This window comes from Mastigoproctus giganteus, chromosome 8 (assembly GCF_048544385.1).
Source record: "Mastigoproctus giganteus isolate SK-2022 chromosome 8, ASM4854438v1, whole genome shotgun sequence".
Lineage (NCBI taxonomy): Eukaryota > Metazoa > Arthropoda > Arachnida > Uropygi > Thelyphonidae > Mastigoproctus > Mastigoproctus giganteus.
Genome location: NC_143582.1, coordinates 210,333,192 through 210,357,922, shown reverse-complemented (window position 1 = coordinate 210,357,922; position 24,731 = coordinate 210,333,192). Strand labels below are relative to the sequence as shown.

The following is a 24,731-nucleotide window of genomic DNA, read 5'->3' as shown; positions in this document are numbered from 1 at the left end:
AGGCGCCAAAATGGAAATGAGTGTTTGTGGAGGTGGCCGGTAGACATCAAAGGGGCATAGTGCCTGGGAAAAAAAAATAAATAAAAATAAAAAAAATAGATTTATAAGGGGAGGTTGGATCGTATGCTAAAGGGACAGCATGGGAATTTAATATTAGCGAATGAAACAGAACGTAAATTTAAATAGAAAGGGGAGGATTGGTTGAAGTCCCTAACGGAGGTGAGCCAGTAAAAAGGGGCGGTATGTAGTTCAGGGGAACAAAAAGAGAGAGCGGAAAAAAGAGAGGAGTTCTCTCTCGAAAAACAAGAAAGAAGGAGTTTGGAGGAGAAAAAAAAGTCGGAGGAGAGAAAAATAAAGTAAGTCGGGCAGTGCTGAAATATAGGGAGTGATAGAAAGGGGCCTAGACTGTAATGAAAGAAAATAGTGAATGGTAGGAGTAACGGGAAGGGCAAGAATGATAAGAAGAAGGGGTTATGAAAGACAGTAAGTGTGCCAGGAAAGGTAACGACTTCTTGGAGCAAGATGCATCAGAATGATCTTTAGTAAGGGAGGTTGTTGTTTGTTATTTGGTTTTTAGAAGCATTAGCAACTAAGGCCATATTGCTTCGGGAATATGCGGTGGTCATTCCCTGACCTTTCCGCATCCTCCGTATTTCGTGGTGACGGGCTCGAACCCCGGTCTAATCAAGAAGCGTGTGCTACGCTCTGCTGCTCCTTCCCACCTGGCTACGGAGGCGCCAATAAGGGATGAGTTGCGCATTCAAAACGGAGAAGGGACGCCAGACCCATGCAACCATTAGTTCCGGAAATCTATCTGAAGCAGATATAGGAGAAAGCAGATGAAGGAGAGCCATAGAAGATAGCCTAAGATGGAAGCCTGAAACCTCCCTGGAAAGGAAAGAAAAAGGATAGAAGTAGGTGAGCACTATATTAAGTACACTAAGCTAGCTAGAAGGACTGTTAGAGAAATAGTATAATAACTAAAGGGTGGTTAGTAGTAAATAGGTAAAGAGACGAACGTTTCTCTCTGAAGCAAAAATACTAACAGAGTTTATTATGTTAAAGAGGGTTAGTGTATAATGGAAGGGAAACTAAGGAGTGAATAGTAGATGGGATTGATATAACAGATATGATGTGTTAGGAAGGGTAATAACTTTTCAAAGAAAGATTCTGAATATGTTTTAAAGTTATAGACAAGTAAGTTATATGAGAAACTCTGAATGTAATGGTTTATAATTGATGAAGATTGTTGGTTTATCTGAATGATGACTAGTGACACGTAGAGACTTTAGGAAAGTTAAGACTGGTCTACAAGTATATTGTAACAGAGTGGGGAGAACACTGAGCATAATGATGAAAGTAGCATATTTGATTGTTAATGTAAGAAACGGAATTATACCCAGGAGTAATGAATGAGTATAGTGAATGTATGTGTTAGGTGTTAGTTAGAGCACGACGATTGAATCAGGTGTTTTCATTCAATGGTAAACTCAGATTATCTAGTGAATGGAAATGAGATGGGAATGATTATGCAAGATACCTCTGAGTTGACTTTCTATATTATGAATGTGTGTTTTCTTTTATTCAATTGTATATAATTTTGTATATGTGTATGTAATAAATTTCATGCTTTGTTTTCACTTGAGTCCTGTTAGTCTAATCAACACACGCCTTGCTTGCCTAGTTAAGAGCTTGCTCTCCCGCAATTAGGCGAGAGAGTCCTGGTCTCTGATTAAGGGGAATCAATGGAAATTACCCTCAAGAGCTTGAGAATCTTCTGTGATATTTGCAGAGCATAGCAGTCAGGTGGCAAAGAGTGGGATCTTGTAGGTGTGAGGGCACCTAAGAAAACCTGAGTTAAATGTATAATAAGGTCGATAATAATAATAAATAAAAGAAAAAAAAAAGGAAACAAAAATCCCCCTCCCCACAAGCAGTATGAGAGTAATTCGCTTCCAGAATAAGATCTAAGGTACTAAGTACGCAACAAACTGCTAGTGTTTGTAATACTGAATATATGAAATTCATTTCTTTTTACCAAGATTGCAGATAAAGAAATCGAGAAAAATAATCTACTAATAAAAAGCAATTGTGAACCGCACGTTTCCGGATAGAATTCGTACATTAAATACACCTGTGCGATTCAACTCAGCCATTGATTTTCTCTGCTGGAGTTATTTCTTTCATGTCTATTCGTTTATAGCGTCTAGATTTGCTGTTTCTGAAATACCAAGTGAAGGCTTCTGTTTGAGAGCCATTATGACTTCACAGTATTTTGTTCTTCTCGGACAGTTAAAGGTCAGCCGGATTATGTTCGATGCACATTGCCAAGCTTACTGTTAATGGCGGTGAGCCAATTCAATGTCTTGTGGGTTTTATTCTTCGTCTGAGTTGCCGTTGCATTTCACACTTGTCTGGTTCTGCTGTTCGGATTTTTGTAAATAATGCAACAGCGCAGCAGAACGAAACAGAAACATGGCATAAAATAAATAAAGTAAAATGGATACGTTAAAATGAGCTCTTTTACATTTTCTGTTTTTTTAAGTAAAAGGAAGCTGAAAACCACTGAATGGATTAGAATGGTTTGGACCATTTCTTGGGAATACATATGCATTTGCTGAGCACAGAAAGACAGCTATTTACTTAAAAGATTTCTTGGCATTTCTCCAGAACGTCACTTTATACCATTACAAAACAAAAAAGAAGTAAACGGAAACAAAAGATTTTAATAAGCAGCAGAAATCAGAAAGTGAACGACGTTACAGAATTCGAGGAGGTAAATATGAAATGTTTCGCCTTAATTACTTCATGTAAAACGCATGAGGCGAAATGTCAGCGACATATTTGATCACTCCCACACATTCCTAATAATGCAGTGTTGCAAATAACACAGCAGTGGCATGCTCATCGTAAGGGGGTGCACATTACTCTCATTCGGCTTACCATGTAGTAGCCCTTTTGCTAGTCTTAAACCTAACCTTCAACACTTAGTCGAAAAACAATTACATAAAGAATTTCTAATTTACAGAACAGCGGTAGAATTCTGCTCATTATCATGGATTCCAGAGAACACCAAAACCATTTTCATCTCCGGATGTTCTAATTCTCTGCGGTCCCCTAAGCTCTCTGGTAGTTAAAGGGATAAAAACTATTTTCATAGAAAGCGGGTCATTAAAATAAAACCTTAATATCGTCTTTCCTTACCAAATAAGAAGTAGGGAAAAGCTCTTTATTGCATTATAAGTACACCACTCTCGCCTCTGAAAAGTTCACGGGCTTAATTAAAATTCCTGCCTAGTAATGAATCACTTAAAGTGGGGTGAGTGACGAGCCCAAGCAACCGCATAAAATTCAATTGGTGCGTGTATTCTTTTGATTACATTTAAATACCTAACCTATTCTATTCTCCATTTAATTAATCAAGACGGTTTTCTCTTACCTTTTTGAAACATCCACTATTCGTTCACTCTGAAATTTTTCATATTCGCTCACCTAAGACATGTTCATTAATAAGTCTGTTCTAGTGAATTTAAGTCGATTCATATGCAGGATAAATAATGCTCAGTAATTAGGGATATTTGCAGACTGAAACATGGGGGACTCAAAAAATTTGTATTCACCCAGAAGTAGTTGTGATGAGAGAATTTTTTTTGTTTGATATCTTAATCTCCATAGCAGTCACACAAATTTTAGTTTCCATCTAACAATTCATTTTTTATTTGCAGCGCTAAATGAAGCGAAGTGTCATAATGGATAAAGTGGAATACAGAATACAGATCGGTGATTCTGTTTCTCTTTCTGCAAGGAACACACCCAAAACAGTCCAAGAATAAATAGTCACTATTTATGAATAAGACTGCCCAGGTTACAGTATTGTTGCATATTGGTATAAACAATTCAAATGTGGAAGAAACTGAGTGCATCATGAAGAAATACCAGGATGCCTATCAACTGCTGTAGCAGAAGAGAGAGTTGCAAATTTCTCTTCAGGCATTAATCCTGAAGATCTCCGTATTAGCTTCAAAGAACTAGCTGCAGAGCTCAAAATTAGTGGAAAATGTCATCTTTTTAACAGTTGCATATGAGTAAAGTGTCTGCTAGATTGGTTCCCAGACTTCTGACCTCTTGAAGAAGAAAAGGGCACATTGTGCACATGAAATGTCGATGTGCCAGGGAAAGCAAGAGCAGTTTTTTTATGGCTAGTCAGTCACCATTGATGAAACGTAGATCTATCACAGTGATCCCGAAACAAAACAATGGAAGCATGCAGAAACTTCCCCCACAAAATAGGCAAAGGTGCAGCCAAGTGCTGGCAAGGTGATGCTGTCAGTTTTTTTTTTTTTTTGATTAGTATGGTGTAATATTAACAGATTACCTTTAAAATGGCTGTACTGTGACGGCGAAGTATTATTCCAACCTCCTCCTCATAAAGCTTTATATTATTATTAAAGAAAAAAGACGGGGTAAGCTTTCGTAAGGTGTGCTCCTGCTCCACGATAATGCCTCTGCGTATTCCTGGAATGCTGCAGTGAGGTGTGCCACGAATATGAATTTGAAATATTGCCGCATCCTACTTATTCCCCCGTCCTTGTACCTTCGGATTCCTTCCTCTTTCCTGCCCTGAAGTCTGTTCTTCGTGGAAAACACTTTGATGAGGAGGTGATTTCTGCTGCCGAGTCGTGGTTTGAAGCTCAGTCACAGGACTTCTACAAAAATGGCCTGCGGAAGTGTATTGAGAGGTGACAAAAATGTGTCATTTTGTTTGGTAACTATGTTCAAAAAAGTGTAAGTGTAATATTCCAATCTTCTATTACAACTACTTCTGGGTGAATATAAATATATTTTTTTAACTCCTCTCGTATAATTCTTACGGTTTATAGCAAAATGTACTACCTTGTACGGTGTCGGGCATAAAAAGCTACCCATTTTAAAAATGAAATATACTGTTCAAATTTGAAAAGACATTTATTGTTATAACAGTTTAATAATGTACATCAAAGCATTTATATTACACTGCTCGGTGTTCCAAAATGATCCTTTAAATGTCCACTACCATTGCGAACACAGTCCGCTACTCGTATTCTCACATTATCCATTGCTTTGTGTAATATTTCTGGTGTTAGTCTTTCAGTTTCATCACGAATGTTTTGTTTCAATTGCTCAAGTGTCCGCGGATGGTTTACGCAGACTTTGGAATTTTATTTGGAAACCAAATAAAAATAAATCTGCGATTTATTTTTATTTGGTTTTCTAAATTCCAAAGGATAAGTCTGATGATCGCGGTGGCCAATTTATGTTTCAAAACGAGACATAATGTGGTTTGGAAACATTTCCTTTAAACTGTCCGCGGAAAGGCCCGCGGTATGTGTCGTAGCACCGACTTGTTAAAATCAGACATTTCGAAAGTAGATCCTCTCTTACAGATTCTTGCAGCATGTTTACATATAATAGAAGTTGCTGACTGTGACAGCTGAACCATTAGCATTTTCGTAAAAGTATGGACCGATGATGCCGAAAGCAGACACCCCACACCAAACAGTAACTTTTTTGGCTGTAAAGTGGCTGTTCATGAAGACAGTATATATATACTGTATATATTGCGGAAATAACAAAGCAGCAAAGGATCAAATACGGGGAGAGGATATGCATTGTACCAGTCTTTATTTAACATAGTACGAGTACTTCTATCGCTGTCAGGAATATGGATGAGCCATCCTGGACCATTATTCATGAGACAACTGTTTGATCTTAGTGAATGCATTCTTCTGTGAGCCTCTCGTGAGCACCCCTCCAACCTGCGGTCTGCTATCATTATGTCCGCACCAAATCCTGTATTTATGAGAATAAAGATGAATTTCCTCCTGTCTTATTGTTTACAAAAACTTTAGAATGTAAATAAATGTGAATTCATTCGGGTAATATCGTGATCATTAAAAATAGTATCTGTAGTGACGTTGATGTTTTCAGCGTTTCTGGTACACATTGCTCTCAAAAATGTCAAAAATGAATGAAAATTAAAATATTAAATTGAAAATTAAAATAATAACTAAACATACTTCGGCATCTAATTTAGTTGGCGGTGTTGACTGGGTTGGTTGGATAGGCTGGACAGGCTGGGCAGGTTTCATGGTGTTGATAGTATTTGCGGAATGTTGCCTCTGTAAATAAAAAATAAATCATCGATATATAGATATCCTCATAACAGCCATTACAAATTCACATTTTAGTAAAACAGTTAAATATTCTTTTTTTTTTTTTCAGATTTCGTTTCACCAAACGACTAATATATAAAATTAATGTAACATTTTCATTTAACGCATCATAAAATGACCGAAAAAATACTGTAAAATCAAAAATAAAGGGTGAATCAATTTTTGAGAAACAAAAATTTAATTATTATTATGTAACACATTTTAACACGTTTTTAGCTGTACTTCTTTATAAATAACACTGATAACAATTTCTTAAATATCTATTTTTTTTTTACTTTTCGTTTGCCTTTCGCAGTTGAGCAATTTCGAAAGTTCACTGATCTCCCGAACTCATTACATCGTGATGACCATCTCTCAAGCCTAGAAAATCGCATGTTCTAATGATTCCTCTTTCACCCACTGGTTAGAACTTATGCAGCTTCTGCAGAGATCCATCTCTGCAAAAGGCCCTTCTTTGTCCAATGTAGAGTCAACATTGGACTAGAAAACAGTGGAATGCGAAAGAGTGATGGATCCAGTGAAAGTCCTATTAACTTCTCTTCATATCAAATTAAAATTAATGAAGAAATTTCTAAAGAGTTTAGATAAGGGTGTTAACTGCTTAAATATGAGGGCTGTTCAATAAAGAATGATCATAATTTTTCATGAACAACAACAGTACTACTTATTTCTAGCCGAGCTGCGGAATTTAAGACCAGACCAAGCTTCATCACGTAGTAACTGCGCAGTTGACTCATGCGCGCAGTGTGACCTTGGCGGTCGGTCAAATTTATGCCTGTCCAGTTTCGTGACACACGAAGAAACAGTATGCTACCCATAAATTTTGTTTCCATCTCAAGAAAGCATCAGCTGAAGCGTATGAAATGTTAAGCGCTTATTGTGAATCTCCGCTTCCATATAGCACAGCTCTCAGGTGGTTTAGAATGTTTTAAAGATGGATGTGATTCGATCAAAAAAATCGGCGGTCCTGGAGCTCCACCCACTGCTCTCACTACAGAAAGCATAATCGCATTTAAGACCAGTATAACAGAAAGGCAAATGAGCATGTTGAAAATATCAGTAGGAAGCACGCACGGTGTTCTCCATGACCATTTGCATATGACACGTGGTTGTGCATGCTGGGTTCCAAGACTACTCACACCAGAGCAACAGCAAGTTCTCATGGAGAACTTGCTGTTGTCAAGAGCTGCAACGGGTGGTTACTGAAGATGGCGAGGTTTTGCATAAAGTGATAACGGCGGATGAGACATGGCTTCATCATTTCGACCCAGAGCAACAAAGCTCTGTTTGCAAGTCTTTATGATCGCCAACAGTCTGCGCGTGTAGCACAGTGGTATTGTCACCGTGCGCCCCACACCGGGTGGAAAAGGCCCCGGTTCGAATACTGTCGATGACGCCAGGAACTGTAATGGGCTTTTTTCATTCCGTGGCTGAGTTAGTCGATCTCGGGCGTAGATAGCAAGGTTTTTCCCCAGAATCTGGGGTTTTTCCTCCAGCAAAATAGACAAATCGACCATAGAACACACGCAGTTAACAGACAAAGGACACACAGCACGGCAGATGAATTTAATTATTCAGGTGGCCTAAAAATAATAGTTTTGTTTTTTTTTTTTTTTTGCCATTGCCAACACGGAAAAAAAACAAAAGTTGTGGCTTCTGCAGGAAAGGTTATAATTTTTTTTTTTTTTTTTTTTTTTTTGGTTTCTATGACATTCAAAGAATGGTTTACCAGCATGTAGTACCACTTCGCACAACTTTACTAAGTCGTGCGAAGGGAAAATAATAGAGTCATGGTTAAAAACGAATTACAGGATCACCTAGACAAGACAGCAGTAATAGCTCAGACACAGCATGGGTTTGTTAAGTGGAAGTCTTGTCTGACCAATTTGATTGGACACTACGATGTGGTCACAAAGGAACTGGATGCAAAAAATAATTTTGATATCATATACTTGGATTTCAGGAAAGCTTTTGATACTATTGCACATGGAAGACTGCTGTACAAATTGGAGCGGTATGACATTAAGGGCAAGTTACTGCAATGGATAAAGGGACGGTTGAATGGGAGACGGCAGAGAGTGGTAATAAATAGACACTGCTCTACGTGGACTAATGTTATTTGCGGAGTCCCCCAGGGTTCGGTGCTGGGCACATTATTGTTTTGTGTATTTATCAATGATATCGATGAAGGTATATCAAGCTTAATTCCAAGTTTGCAGATGATACAAAGGTTGGCAGGGTTGTTAATGACAGTAAAGACAGTATGCTACTGCAACAGAATCTAGAAAAGTTAGGCAGATGGGGTGAGAAGTGCCAACTGAAGTTTAATATTGACAAATGCAAAGTACTCACTCCATATGGGTAGCAGTAACCCAAGAGAAACGTAGCAAGTGTGTGGTACTACACTCAGGGAGGTGGAGAATGAAAAAGACCTCGGGGTAATTGTGCAGTCAGATATGAAGTTCTCTGAGCAGTGTAGACAGGCTGCCAGAGCAGGTCATGGAGTTTTGTCAATGATATGTAGGAATTTTGCTATATATCAAGCAGAGACAAGGAGGTGATTATCCCTTTGTATAAGGCAATGGTTACCGTTAGGTCACACATTGAGTACTGTATACAGGTCTGGAGGTCTCATTTTAGGAAGGATATAGAGTTGCTAGAACGAGTACAGAGAAGGGCAACAAGATTGATGAGAGGAACATAGGGCTGCACTTACGAAGAAAGGCTTAAGTGCTGCAAGTTGCGGCATCTGGAGACTAGGCACCTGCGAGGTGATCTGATCGATGTGTATAAGGCTTGAGCAGGTTTGAGCAGGCTCAACGCTGACGGGATACTTCCGCTTGCTCAGATTAAGAACCTGAGGGGGCATAGATTCGAATTGAGGGAAGACAGTTCTAGAATAGATGTACGGAAGTTTGCCTTTATCCAGCGGGTAGTTGATTGCTGGAAAAGACTTCCATCTGTTGTGGAAGTTGATAGCTTAAATAAATTTAAGGCTGAACTAGACAAACATTTGGAGTGACCGGACGGGTGAAATGGGAAGGGTTTTTTTTCTTTTTTTATTTTTGGCTGATGCTATATAAGCTTGCTTTCTTGCATCATATGCCTCAACTAATGCTAATGCTAACGTTTGGATATATTAAATAACTTTTATACGACAGGCCGACTGATTCAGTCACGTTGTGAAAAATAACCTTGATTTCCTCACGTTATCGACGGGACTCGAACTCACATTTTTTTCTCACCCAGTGTGAGGAAGAAGGCGGTTCTACCAGTTCTACTGTCCACGAGGATGATAACGATCGTCAAAATGCTGCGATAATATATATGTTCGCATAATATATATGTCAAAATTCTGCGATAATAATATATACAGTATTATAGATAATTTTCAATGAGTAAAAAAAAGTTGAGCCACTGAGATATCTTTAAGGTACCCTATGATGGATTCAACGTTTTGCAACTTTTTTTAAAGTCTGGTGCAATGTGCAAAGTTAGGTGGCTTAACGCTCCTCAGTTGCTTAATATAATTTTTATTGAAAACAAGAATAAATGCGATTGTTTCTCGTAAATAAAAAAATACCAGTTTTCCTTCTCTAAGGAATTGAAATACAGTAATTAATTACAGTATTCTCTGCATGTCGTCCTCCCCACATCGGGTGAAAATACTTGCGTTCGAGTCCCATCGATGCGTGAAGAATTTTTATGGACTTTTCTCACAACGTGGCTGAGTTAGTTGGCCTCACGAAAGGGCGTCATAGTTTTTCGTTACGAAAACAGAAAATCGACCATAGAACATACGCAATTTACAGATAGTATACACGGAGCAATATGGCCTTAGTTGCTGATGCTGCTACTATTACTACTACTCTTTGTGTTATTTCGACTTTGGATTTAGATTGTTCAGTTCATTTGGTTCATGCACACATCTGGTGAGTATGGGCTTGGCACACCCAGGGTCCTGAGCCGGATATCATCATTCTTCTCTTTCTTGGTGATTCCCTTCTACTTTTGACTTTCTTTCTCTCTCTCTCTCTCTCTCTCTCTCTCTCTCTCTCTCTCTCTCTCTCTCACAGGGTTACTTGGGAACTTTTTTTTTTCCTGGTGCAGCATAAGCCTCAGGCTTCCTTGCATCATATGGATAATAATAATAATAATAATAATAATAATAATAATAATAATAATAATTTGTGGAAGCCCTGGCTTCTGTCGCTGCTGCATGGTATCCACAATTTCCGATAGTTTGTTTACACGTAGATAACGTCAGCCCGTGACTACTAAATACGATAAATATTTGTATTGACGATTTATTGTAAACTCTACTGACTTGGTTGTCGTGCCGGAGTATAAACAGAAAATTTATTTTTTATTTGTTTTCAGCGAGTTATCCCGAGTTTTTCATCCGAATGGCATGCAAATCGTCCTGTGAGTACTACTACTACTAGTTGTAGTAGTATTATTAGGCTCATCAGCGACCTAGACCGTATTGCACTATATATATATTATGCCTGTAAATTGAGTTCTGTGGTCGATTTGCCTGTTTGTTAGACGAAAACCCGGAGTTTTCGGTAGCAGAAATCGTGTTAATCTCTTTTGAGATCGACTAACAAAGCCACATTGTGATAAAAATGCTCATAAAAATTCCTTGCGTCATTGATGGGATTCGAACTAATGTCCTTTCCATTAGGTGTAGAGAGAACGATGATGATATCAACTGTGCTACGCGCGAGGGCTCGTCCCTGATCACACACTTATATAAAGATAATACATAATGGCGCAAAGTTTCCTACGTTACTGATGCGCCTGAAATCCAACAGCGACAACGTCATGTGTCGTGCCCACAAAGCCCATGTGGGTGGTGCGGCTGTGGGTGACGTTATCCCAAAATCTTGTTTTCCCAAAGTCAAAGGGAGCCCCAGAGGGACTTAATTCTCCACCGAAAAGTTATTTATTTATTTTTTTTTTTTGAGTCGGATACACTAAATATGCTAATAATATTTGAAGGCACCGTGGGGTAGAATAAGGTACAAAAGGTAGTATTGTGACGAGAATGATGTATTTTCTTAATTATTAATAATGTATTTTCTGAAAGAATGCGTACATGCAACTTATCAAATTCAGCAAAATCATTTAAAGATAATAATATACAGTATTGCGATGATTGTGAAAAATGGATTTCCCATTAGTTTTAATTTATGAAATAGTTGTACTTTCTTCCCATAGATGGCGCAGCAGTAAAAGATTAAATTTAATACTCGATTCTATTATGAAATGCTAATCCTCCTTTCTCCGTTTACAGTATATCAGACTGAGCCTTTGTTATTCTTGCTGAGAAGTTTGCAAACTTCAGAAAGAGCATGATGAAATATTAATTTGTTTCGACCCAGCATGATTTGTTTTGCCTCTTAGGCAGTACTAACGATCATTTTTCAGGGCCAATATTCTGTCCTTCCTTGTAATAGGTAGTTTCATTAACTGTCTTTCTCCTATCTTGTTACTGTGGATGCTGGACGATGCGATCAATACTCCTCATTTTGGAGCATCTGTTTACTTATCTTTTATTCTTCTCTTCGTATGCTTGTTAAATTACGATTCGCTGTCTTATTAAAGGAAACCCAATTGCGTAGTCTAATTTGCGTTGATACTCTAATTTGTTTGCCTATCCCCGTTCCTGAGCCCGTAAGATAAGTTGTACGGAAATACCTTCAAATTAATTTATCTGTTATAGAAAGACGAGTTATGTTAAATGCCTTGAGATAAAATTAATTGAAGGAACAAAGAACCACGGAACCGAATGCGTACATTGCCTTGGTAAAGTCATTTCCATTGCAGTTCAACAGCTGGTTTAGGAGTGGTGTTATTAACATTATTGCGTTATTAAAGCAGACAATTCTGTATTAGTTCAAACTAATATCGAATTAAGTGACTGTCAAAATTCCGTATCAGTTTTTTCAAATTTATCTCTTCATCGTGATCAGAATCTCCATAATCCCTTTAGGTTATTTTCGTATTTAATATTAATAAGTAGTAGCGGAAAATGATCCAAGAAAGCAAACATATATGGTATCAGCCAAAAAAAAAAAAAAAAAAAAAAATCCACCTAATTTTTCCGTCCCTTATAATAATTTGACTAATTCTTCTTTAAATTTATTCAAATTGTCCACTTCCACAATACACGCTGAAAGCTGGTTCCGGTAGTCAATTACTTTCTGGCTGAAAGCAAATTTTCCCTCATCTATCCTACAACCTTCCACTTTCAGTTGAAATTTATGTCCACTTATGTGTGTACTGCGAAGGAGTAAGGATGCCATAAACATTTAGTTTACTCAATCCATTTAAAGCCGTAAAAATCTCAGTCAGGTTTTCAACTGTCTAATTTCCAAACGCTGCAGTTTGCCGACCACAGAACAAAGGTAATTTGTAAATTGCCTTTGTTCTGTAATTTTTAATATATTATACAGCGCAACATGGCCTGATTTCTGATGTGCCTAAAATCCTACTAAAACCAACCAACCAACCTGCAATTTGCAGAAGTAAAGTCTTTTATGGTAAGAGTACCCTTTATTTATTACCCTACTGTTCCTTGACTAATCTTATTGCTGTTCTCTGCACCCGTTCCAACAAATCCATATCCTTCTTAAAATGAGTCGTCGAGACCTGAATGGAGTATTAAAGATGCAATCTGTTTATTGCCTTATGTAACGAAATTAATATCTCCTTGTCCCTGTTGGAAAAATTCTTATATAACATGAATTCTTGTTTGTTGCCACAACAGTCGATGTCGATAAGATGTTCAAGATTAGCAGTGTTTCAAATGAGTGGGAAGATAAAGCTTGGAATACAAACCTAAATAACTTCAAGGGGTGTGTCCGAGTAGTAAAGTGTAAAGGATTATTTAGTCTTAACTGTGTCTATAGTAATGTCAGGAGTGTCGTCAATAAAATGGCTGAATTTGAACTCCTGGTTAGGACAACTAATGCTGATATAATAGGGCTAACAGAAACTTGGTGCCACCCGGAAATTGGTGATGATGAGTTCCACTACGGTATGTATAATGTATTTAGGAAAGAAAGGAAAGACAGAAGGGATGGTGGGCTTATGCTTCTTATCAAAAGCAGCCTGAGCGCGAAAAGAGCTTTTGCTGAGTCTGCCAGCATAGAATCTGTCCAGCAAAACATAAAATCGACCTTAGAACACACGCAATTTACAGACAATATACACGGAACAATATGGCCTTAGTCACCGATGCTCCTAAAACCCTACAACAACAACAACAACAACATAGAATCTGTGTGATGTGAGTTAGTCGGAAGCGAAGGAACAACGAGAGTGGGAGTAATCTAGAGACCAGAAGATTGTGAAGAACATGACAAGAGTCTTTACATGGAAATGAAATGGGCAAGCAGCGTGGATGTGTTATTATGGGTGATTTTAATCTGCCCCAGATTGTGAGTTTCCCTCCCACAGATAAGTGGCAGGGAAACTCATCATGGAGAAAAACTTTTTAAAATAAACTAGATGATTATTATTTGTACCAGCATGTTAGAGAAAGTACTAGGGGTGAGAATATTCTTGACCTCATCATTACTAACGAATCAGATGACATCACAGGGCTTAAATTACAGGAATCATTGCCAGAAAGTGACCATGCAATCGTCAGTTGGAAGATAAAGAAAGATGTTGCAATAATTAAAAGTAAAGGCACAGGTTTTAAGTTCAGAAGAGGGGATTTTGACAGTTTAAGGTGCTGTATGGCATCTGTGAATTTGGCGGATTGCCGAGGGATGGCGATTCATTTTAATTGTGGAACACTTTTAAAGCAAAAAACACAGAAGCCGTGAACGCATACACTATTAAGAAAATATTGCAGGAGGAGGGCACCGAAATGGATGACTGCGGTGCTGGCTGGTTAAATAGAGCAGAAAAAGATAGCATGGGACAGTTACAGAGCGATGGAAAGTACTGAAGCCTAAACAGGTACAAGTTGATCTGTAGTTAATAGTACCACAAATAAGGTCAGGGAGGCCAAGGCTGCGTATGAGAAAGCATTGGCTAAGAGAGCAAAGAATGGAGACAAGGAATTTTTCATGTATGTGAATACAACAGGAAGGAGACTAATGAGATCGGACCCTTGTACACTAGGTGTTGGAAAGTCTTAGATAAGCCAGCTGATGTTGCGGATGAATTGAATAGGTACATCGATTTTTACTGACGAAAGACCCTTCATGCTGAGAAGAGGCTGAGCCATATTAAATTAGTGATGTGATTACAGATGATTGTTTATTAGAAAAACTTTTGAGCATAAAAGCGAGTAAAGATCCCGAAGTTGATGGCATATACCCTGTAGTTTGAGGGAGAGCGCGAGGGAGTGTATTGAACCATTGAGGTTAATTATGAGGGCATCTTTGGAATCAGGGGAGATTCCGTTAGATTGTAGAAGTGCTATGTATATAACTTTTATACAAATTGTTACATTAGTATGCCTTTAATTCTTGTCATTAACCACCTTGCTGATAATTGTATCATCTGCAGACTTAGACAGTAATCTTGATAAGCCCTCATCAGTATCGCTAATAAAGCAGTAAGGGACCCGATACTGAACTGTGACGGATTATATTAATAACATTAATCCAAGAAGAGCAGTGTACATTTATTACCACACTCTGTCGTCTGCCAGTGAACCATTCCTTTATCTATAGTAGTAACTTTCTTGGCCTCGCGGTTAACCCAGTGAATATAATCACTGTCCTCCCTATTCCAGCTGGAAAATTCCCGAATTCGAATCCCGCCAGTGACGAGGAATTTTTTGGGCTTTTTTTTTCACAATGTGACTGAGTTAACTGGTCTCAGGTAAGGGATGTGTAGTCTTTCTCCTATAATGTAAATAGGGAAATCGACCACGGCCTCATAGCCTTAGTTACTTTGGTGTTTAACACACATTCTGTAATTGTACCAACTGTGCTACCCATGACGGCAGGGTTTCCATGCTGCCTGCATTAAGCAAAGGGTTAATGAAGAATTTTCAACTTTCTCACTTCAGTAGGATCCAGTTAATCTCGATTCACATCTCAGATTGTCTAGGGGTCAAAATAGTGCCATGATTGTTCCTGGTCGCTGCTTGCTGAAACCTGAATGAACTCGGGAGTCTACAATTTTGTGGAGATGTTCTATTCTCCTGTTTTTCATTTTGTAGTTTTCAGAATTAGAAGGAAAATTGTTCTCTTTACTGTCTAAACATGGAGCCCAAAGCTAAAAGGACGGACTGTTTCTTTTTCATTACACAAAAGGACAGAATGATAAACACTAACAATTATACAGTATTTGTAAATTTCATGTAAAAATATTTGCATAATTTGCATTCGTCCAGAAATCGGCAGCCTTGCATTCGTGCCAGTTCGCAAATAAGATAATATTATTTACATCCAATTACACCCCATAAGGTATGCAAATTATATCCATTCTAACGAAATTAAAAAAAAAATTAAAACAACGCTAGTTTCCGTGTTTTTATTTAATTTCCAAGAGAAACTTTCTAAATTAATTTTATTTAGAAAATGCATTTAGAAAAAAAATTAAACATTTGCTTTTTGTATATTTATTTTTTTTTAAATAACGGTAGATAGCTTTTGTAAATGTTTTGATTCAAAAAATTTCATTTTTAAATCAAAATCTTTGCTATGCTGTAAAAAGTTTAAAAAAAAATAAAAGCTAAAACGTTAAAATTTTACTAGTTCTCTTACAAGTAGTAAATTACACATAAAATTAATAAAGCTAAGTTGATTTTATGTGCACTTACAGATGGTTCAGGAACAGAGAAATATTGAGGTCTTTCTGATAGATTCGTATCACCTTCTATGTTTTGATCTCCACCTCTGACAATAGGGTTGCTATCAATTCCACTTCCAACAGTTTCACTGACCACCATACCCGCTTCGCCTCCCCCACTACTACTTATAACATCATTTCCGTTTCTCCCTGTGTTTCCTCGACTGCACAAATCACTGACCTCTTGAGCAAGGGTAGCCACATCATTCACAAGCGATCTCCAGACGTCCATAAAGACTTCAACATTTTCTCTAGCAACTTTACTGCTGGGGTGTAGGAATAATGTGTGACAGGCACTGAGGACCTGAAGAATATGAAAAAGAACGGAATTGAGAATACTTTCTTTTCATTTCCAACTGAATATTTTAAACTTAGCTCTACGCAGAGCCACTTCAGGTATATAAAATTCAAAAGACAACGACTCACCTGGGGTCCGTATACTTGTAGACATGATTCTGTGTTTTTGGAAGACACTTGTAGAGTTTCAGAGCTTGCAACATGGTGCAGAAGTTTGCACACCTGAAATATGAAAGTGTATTCATTTATTTATGTGATTATTATATTAATCTTCACACGTACAGAGTACATCGCTTTAAGTTCAGCCGTTGAAAAACGTGGTATTTTAGTGTCATAAAGATAAAAGGAAGCAAAAACAATGAAAAAAAAAAACCCAGTAATTATTACATCAGCAGAGATGTTAAGAGAAAAATCACTGCAGTGCTGGTTAACTACCTAAAAAAAAGAAAAACAAAAACAAAAGGGGATAGCTGCTCAATTAGCGCAAAGAACAAGTAATTAATAAATATGAATAACATAATATGCGTACAAATACTAAGAAATGAATTTGAGCTAGAAGCAAGATAAAATTTATAATCGAATTGATATAGCGAAAATGTGCCATGGTACTATAAAAATTTCATAATTTAATTTTGGAAAGATCAAAAAAAGCATGAGATATTTTATAATTTCGAGGTATTGTGGTATAATATACTAGAATACAAGGGGACGAGGCACTGTATTAGTGCCAAAGCAACTAAGACTATGACCTTTCGTTCAGCAAATAGACCTTTGTCTATTTGCTGAACGAAACACCTGAGTTTATAGGAGATAAATTATGCCCCCCCCCTTTCCCGAAACCAACTAATTCGGCTACGTTGTGAAAAAAAGCCGATAAAGTTCCTCCCATCGAACGAAATGGCCTGAGTTCGAACCGAGGCCTTTTCCATATGGCGTTGAAGAGCTGCGATCGTAACTGCTGTGTTTACTATGAGAGCCTTACAATACAAAGCAGAAAGCTGAAATGATGGCAAACATTAATGATGGTGGATGAGACAATTACGAAAACAAAGACATCTAATAAATGTAATTTGAATACGCTAAAAGCATGTGGGGTGGAGATATGTTCGAGTAAATGCATTGGACAACCAAATCAGATCACAGTAATCAAAGAAAGGAGGTACGAGTAATATTTGCTTGTAGAGAGAGATAATCACTGTATTGTTATTAAAAATAGTGAAGAACGCTTAACCGCGGAAGCTACAATGTTTAAGAGGGATTTAAAATGAGAAGATGAATACAGAGCCGCTGATAATTCCAAAGGTTTTACACAATTTGTATTCTCGGTAGAGGAAGTGCCTACAAAGTAAATCATAGAAAATAACACCTCTTCGATACGATAGGGAGTCTGCGCGGGTAGCACAGTAGTATCGTCACCGTCCTCCCCACACCGGGTGGAAAAGGCCCAGGTTCGAATCCCGTCGATGACGCGAGGAACTTTAATGGAATTTTTTCACTCCGTGGCTGAGTTAGGCGGTCTCAGGCGTAGATAGCAACGTTTTTCTCCCCAGAAACTGGGTTTTTTCCCCACCAAAACAGGCAAATCGACCATAAAACCCACGCAATTTACAGACACAAATACGAGTTAATGTATTCAATTAGGGGCAACCCTAAAATAATAATAATAATACGATAGGGAAAACACAAGGTTTTTTTTTTTTTTTTTTTTCGTTTTCTCCCATAGGAACATATTGTTCTTTCTCAACCAGAAATGGAGAAAATCAAGGAAAGATTGAAGTTCTGTGCTATCAGAAAACTAATAAGTGACATTGTAGATATTCAAGTCCTGCATATTTGCCTTATTTTCGTAATAGTTATCATGGTATTCGTATATCCAACAAAGAAAACAACACGATTTATTTTAAGTGATTCTAACCCTCGGACGTGCTAACATAAGCATCTTCTTTGGAGCAGACAGTGACAGGTTGCTGTGGTGTTGAGGAAAATTCTTTCATGGTTTCCTCACATTCCTTTCGTAATTCAGTGGAAGATAATGGACAGGTCGTTCGTCTTTATCACACGCTTCACACCTTCTGGTGCTTGAAGAAGGAAATTCTCTGTTCGGCGATCTCAATCATCTATAAAAAAATGTGCAAAGCGTCTAAAACATGCTTTTATTTCCTTTGGGGAATACTTCTCTTCATAAAAAAGTTGATATTGTAGTTGCTATAATGTACAAACAAGTTGATGTCCTGATTATAATAAATACTGAGATTTCGTTCGATGAAGTATCTTTACAAGGACAGTTGATGAACTTAATATTCACTCAAAAACACTGGAGGCCCAGAAATGTGGGCTTTCGCCAGAACATATCCAGAACTTTCTCTTGAAGAAGAAAGCAAGCTGATAGCGTTCCTTAACATTCAGGCATCTCAAGGTTCTTATATAAATCATATTGTTCTGGCTAAGTTTTGTTTATACTACTCCAGCACGACCACTAAGTTGGCTCAACATGGTTGTTCCAGTATTGTAATGATGCTTTTGGGTCGCGCAATAGCGTGCACATGTCTCATCAATTGTGGCACGTTTTTGGTGCCGCACTGGTGAACATCGTTAATGATAATTGCTGTCATTTGTTCGTTGAGCTATTTGCATTCACATCTTATCCCAAATGGGTACATTCCCTAGAATCCATCATCTTAAGTTGCTAATCGACATACTTAAGAAGAAGGAAATGTTGGTGAGACGATATTTAATACTGCTCGTGCAGGGCCGTCTTTTCTAGTAGGCACTTTAAGCCTAGGGCCCATGAAAAAAAAAAAAAAAAAAAAAACAGGAACCTGAAAAATATAATTCAGATAGACTTCAATAATTTTATTTCAACATTAAAATTCAAATTAATTCTACAAACAGATTTTTAAACTGATTTCTAAGATGAATTTTGTCTTCGGCTCTTTCTATTAGCAAAATCATTAACAACGTCATCAAAGTTCGTATTGCGAGTAAGTTAGTGCCGGAATAACTATTGCAGAAATAACTTCAAAACTAAATTTATATAAATGCTTTGAATGCTGCGTTTATGGAATGTGTAGTACAGAGCGACTATCCGATTACTGATCATATTTAAATTTTATTTTATTTTATTACACTCAGTTTGCTAATTTATGCTATAAAAATAAAACTTCGTATTTTTTATTAATCACAACAACAGCTAACAGCCAAAAAGGCAAAAAAAGAAAAAAAAATCGAATTCATTGAAACTAGCTGGAGAAAAAATTTAGTGTAGCAGTATAATTATAAGATAATATAATAATCGTAACAATTAAAAATATTTAATATAATAGAACTACAAATTATTTATAAAAAAATAATTTTCTGGTTTTTTCTTTTTTTTTTGATAAATCATCCCCCCCAGCGCATCTTGGGCTGGGGGGGGATGAATTCTTTATTCCTTGTAAATATATGTCCTGCTCTCCATCATTTTCCTAGTGTATGCTATCTAGCAGTCTTTTCCTGTTTTCTTCTTTCTGTTTCTTCCAACTGTTGGCGATCTCCTGTGAATTATCGAAACTCCCACATTTCTGAATTAAGAAAAAAAAAAAAAAAAAAACATTTATGTGATTTCTTTGGCTTTCAAGTGGAAGCACTCCGTAGAATGGCGTGTAAATGTTTCGAAAACAGATTTTCATTCACAAAAACCATTCCTCCATTTACAAAAACCAGTCCTCCTAATTTCATGTGTTCTCCTTTACCAAATAGAACACAAAACTTGTATAGCGCATTCTCAGCTTCAGAATAAACCATCGATGTAAACTCATCAGTAAAATTCAAATTTCAATTTGAAATTTTCTTCATATCCGATCGGTAAAAACAAATTTTTTGGAGAACACCACTGTCACCCAAAAGTTTCGCTTTAAGGTGAAGTTGTGTTATCTAAATGTGAATTAATATATGAGCAGCCTAATGTCAAGTTTTATTACATTTACCAGGATATATAGGAGAGAACTGGCGCATTTGATTTTAAGGTATTAGTTTTATAATGGCTAGATACGAGGAACCAAACTTTTTTCTGTATCTGCCAAAAAAAGAGAGAAAATTCTTTATCACTCATACGTACTCTGTCGCCAAAAAATGGCCATTCGATTCCGCTTTTAACTTTATCGAACTCTATGCTTCGACCACTGTAGCAGGAAATTTATTGTGGAGAACTACAACACGCTGCCGGAAAGCAAACTTCATCAGATTCAGCGTTCTGTTATACCCCCCCCCCCCCCCACGCAAAATTCTATATTTGTGTCCGCTGTTTCTTCTCTCTTCTGCCAGTAAAAATATACCTTTCTCGTTCACTTTACTATTTTCAGGACCTCATATACCTCTATCAGACTCCCCATCCCCAAGATGTCTAGTTGTCTGTTGCTTAGCTTAGTTAGGTGTGTGTTTAGTAGTAGTAGTAGTAGTAGTAGTGGCATGTGATGCAAGAAAGCAAGTGTATGAGCTTATGCAGCATCAGCCAAAAAAAAATCACACCATTCCCTCCAAATGCCTGTCCAGTTCCTCCTTAAATTTATTCAACCTATCAACTTCCACAACGACAGATGGAAGTTTGTTCCAGCAATTACCCACCCGCTGGCTAAAGGCAAATTTCGGCACATCTATTGTACATCTGTCCTTTCTTAATTTGAATTTATGCCCCCTTAGGTTCGTAATCTGAACAAGTGGAAGGATCCCATCAGAATTCAGCGTGCTCAACCCATTCAAGGCCTTATACACCTCAATCAGATCACCGCGCAGGTGCCTAGTCTCCAGCCACTGCAATTTGCAGAACTTAAGCGTCTCTTGGTAAGAGGATCCCTTCATTCCCCTCACCAATCTTATTGCCCTTCTTTGTACACGCTCAAGTAAATCTACATCCTTCCTAAAATGAAGCCTCCAGACCTGTACGCAGTACTCAAGGCGTGGCCTGACCATTGCCTTATACAGAGGGACAATCACCTTCTTCTCCCTGCTAGAAAAATTCCTATATATCATTGACAAAACCCCATGACCTGCCCTGGCAGCCTGTCTGCATTGCTCGGAAAACTTCATATCTGCCTGCACAATTACTCCCAGGTTTTTTTCATTTTCTACCACCTTAAGTGTAGTGCCACACAGTTGGTACGTTTCTCTGGGGTTACTTCTACCCATATGCAGTACTTTGCATTTGTCAAGGTTAAACTTCAGTTGCCACTTCTTAGCCCATCTGCCCAAATTATCTAGATCCTGTTGCAGTAGCACACTGCCATTACTGTCATTAACAACCCTGCCAACCTTTGTATCATCTGCAAACTTCGACATTAAGCCTGATATATCTTCATCAATATCATTGATAAATATACAAAGCAACAGTGGGCCCAACACCGAACCCTGTGGGACTCCACTAATAACATTAGTCCACGAAGAGCAGCATATGAAGCACGGTATATGTTGTGTCTGTGACCATGCGTATTCTTCGGTTGGTTTGATGTTTTCAGGACAAATAATCCGAGTTTCAGTGAGAAAAAATTTTGCAATCCTTGTCTGAGACCGACTAACTCGACGTTATAAAATAAGCCAGAAACATTCTCCGCATCATTGACTGAATTCTAACTTAACTGTAGTATCAACAAAGGAACCTTAATTCTAGGCATTTAATAAATTCTTAGTTATAAGTTTATCAGAAATATATTAGTTTTAGCTTTGTCTGAAGAAAGAAGGAGACTTGATTGTTGACCTCAATATTCCTTGATCTTTCTTTTATAGTGAATTCAATAAGTTAGCTTCTTCAGGTCACTGCCGTTTTTTTCCTGTGAATGGGAGCTAAAAGGAATGTCTCGATGTTCTTTTCCATACTTCAGGGTACAAGTGTAATGTTAAACCTCTAACATTATTGTTGTGACTAGTAGTTGTGTGTATATTTCTTGTCCACTTTATGAGAATCATCGACAGTATACAGCAATACGTGCAAAAATGTGCAGAGGTCACATGATTTTGACGTATGCAACTCGTGTAACCCGAATGGGCTCATTGGCAGTGGGGAATGACAGGAGCTCACGGAATTTCAAAGAGGTATCATGTTTTTTTTTTTTTTTTCCTGCATATCCTTGGTTTCTCGATTCCACTGGAGGACACCGTGAACTCCAGAACACATCTGAATATAGTTGGGGATCATGTACACCCGGCAACTCGGTATTTCGTGCTTACTCCTATAGACAAGGGTACGTTCAAGATGAAATGCAAACATCCGTATGTGAACAAATGGTTTTAGGAACATGAGAACGACTTCAAGCGACTTTTCTGCCCAATTCTTGGATCTCAGTCCCATTGAGCATCTGTGAGATGGATTGGAAAAACCATGATCATCAGCGTAATCCTCTATCCGTGTTATTCCAGGAATTGAGGGCAGATTTGTTATATGAATGATCCAGTATTCCCTGTGTTACTTTTCAACGTCTTTTTTATTCCATGTCACGCAGTGCCTTCTGGCCACTGGCAGCTCAACACGTGAATTAGCTCATGGTCCTAATGCAATACCAGGTAGTGTGTGTGTGTGTGTGTGTGTGTGTCCGTGCGCTCGCGTTCTTTTGGCATATCTAAGTAATATTTTTATGATATGGTTTTGTACATAGCATAAAGAAAAACTTTATGTATTTTTGAAATACCAGGCCTACCATGACTTTATGTTCTTACCTCAGGCGATGATTCCTGAGGTCCTTCTGATTGAAGAATGTTATTTCAACACTAGACTGATTCTCAATGGTTATTGCGCTTATGGTTGTTTGAATATATATCTTGATCTGGGGTCTGTCCTTGGAGAAAACAGTTTTATTGAGGAAAGAAAGTACAGTGCATCATATAGTATGGCACAAACGATTGCATTACATTGTACAGTGCATGGAACAAATCGGAAAATGATACATTGTACAGTTTACATAGTTTGACTTACAGTAGCTGTTCAAAATATCCTCCGTCAGCTTGGATGTGTTTGTCTGCCTTGTTTGACTGGGGAACGTAACCTCACGAAGAACAAGTGTTATTAACGTGTCAAACGGTATCGAAAATTCACTGAAGCAGTTGACCTCTTGTGTGTGCTTTCATTCATACGCCATTTTTTTCATGTGACTTATGCATTCTAAGGCAAAGGACAGATTCGATGAATGCAGTAGCCAATCCAGCGTCCCACCACGGCATATTCATCGGCCTGGGAACTCTTCATTCAGATATCGGGTTCTAACTGAAAAGCAAGAATGTTCCATCTTGCCGGTATCGTGAATATGTTTGCCGAGTTTTCCAGTATCTCAACGGCAGCATTGACGTTACCAATTCAAAACCTATAAACAAAGTGCATATGCGCATATTCTTTAATGAAAGACGTAAACGACACCACACGACCTGACTGTACCGTTTACTTACCGCATGTTCATGTAAGGCAATGCGCTGGCTTACATGAACATATCTGTGCCTACTACTTTCATGTGCATACATGCGTGCCCTCGCGGTTAGCAGTGATAATCGCCACCCTCTCGCATAGAGTGGAAAATGCCTGAGATCAAATCCCGTCAATAACGCAAGGGATGTTTAGGGGCTTTTTCACAACTTGGCATAGTTAATCTCGGGCGAGATTCACTTGGTGTTTTGCCTGGATTTTCTCCCCTCCCAAAAAACCCCCTCAGATTTTTCATCCGGTAAGCAACAAACCGACCGAAGAATACACGCAGTTATAGACATTTCTTATTAAGACTAACCATGTCCTAACTTATAAGCCCATGTGTATTATGTCCATAAATTGCGCGTCATTTTCAAGATTCGAACCGCGCCTTTCCCACCAACTGTGAGGAGGATGGTGATTATAACCATTGTGCTACTGCGCAGACCTCAGGCAATATACTGACGCCTCATAGCTGTCTTCTGGGTAGCGCAGTTGGTAGAATCACCGTTCTACCCATACCGTGTGGAAAAGACCCGAGTTTGAATCCCATCAATGACGCGAGGAATTTTTATGAGCCTTTTTCAAAACGTGGCTGAGTTAGTCGGTTTCAGGCGAGGGTAGCATGGTTTATTCTCCCGGAAACTTTGGTTTTTCGTCCAGCAAACAGCAAATCGACCACAAAATACACACGCAGTTTATAGACACAACATATATGGCGGCAATATGGCCTAAGTTGCTGATGTACCTAAAACTCTTAACTTAGCCTCACAGTTTTAGTCGTTTTGGCGGTTTACAAACACGCGCGCGCTCGAATACATGTTATATTTCAAATACCCATAGTCACGTAACCGTTGAGAATCGGACTAGTGTTGATATAATATTTTTCACTCAGAATGACCCCAGGAATCACCTCCTGCAGCACCTAAAGTCACGGGATCCCCTGCAGATAAATAATGGTTTATTATAGAAAATAT

At 38.1% G+C, this 24,731-nt stretch overlaps 1 protein-coding gene across 1 annotated transcript in view; it reads right to left on the bottom strand.

The window, feature by feature from the left end:
* The window catches only part of LOC150082240 (alpha-catulin-like), a 96,327-nt gene that overhangs the window by 20,441 nt on the left and 51,155 nt on the right, over positions 1 to 24,731 (bottom strand). The window contains exons 9-11 of the mRNA XM_090380072.1: positions 16,464 to 16,556; positions 16,009 to 16,341; positions 6,057 to 6,158 (exon numbers count right to left, since the gene is read on the bottom strand). Of these exons, the coding sequence (XP_090236198.1) occupies positions 6,057 to 6,158; positions 16,009 to 16,341; positions 16,464 to 16,556 (528 nt within the window). The remainder of the gene's footprint in view (positions 1 to 6,056; positions 6,159 to 16,008; positions 16,342 to 16,463; positions 16,557 to 24,731) is intronic.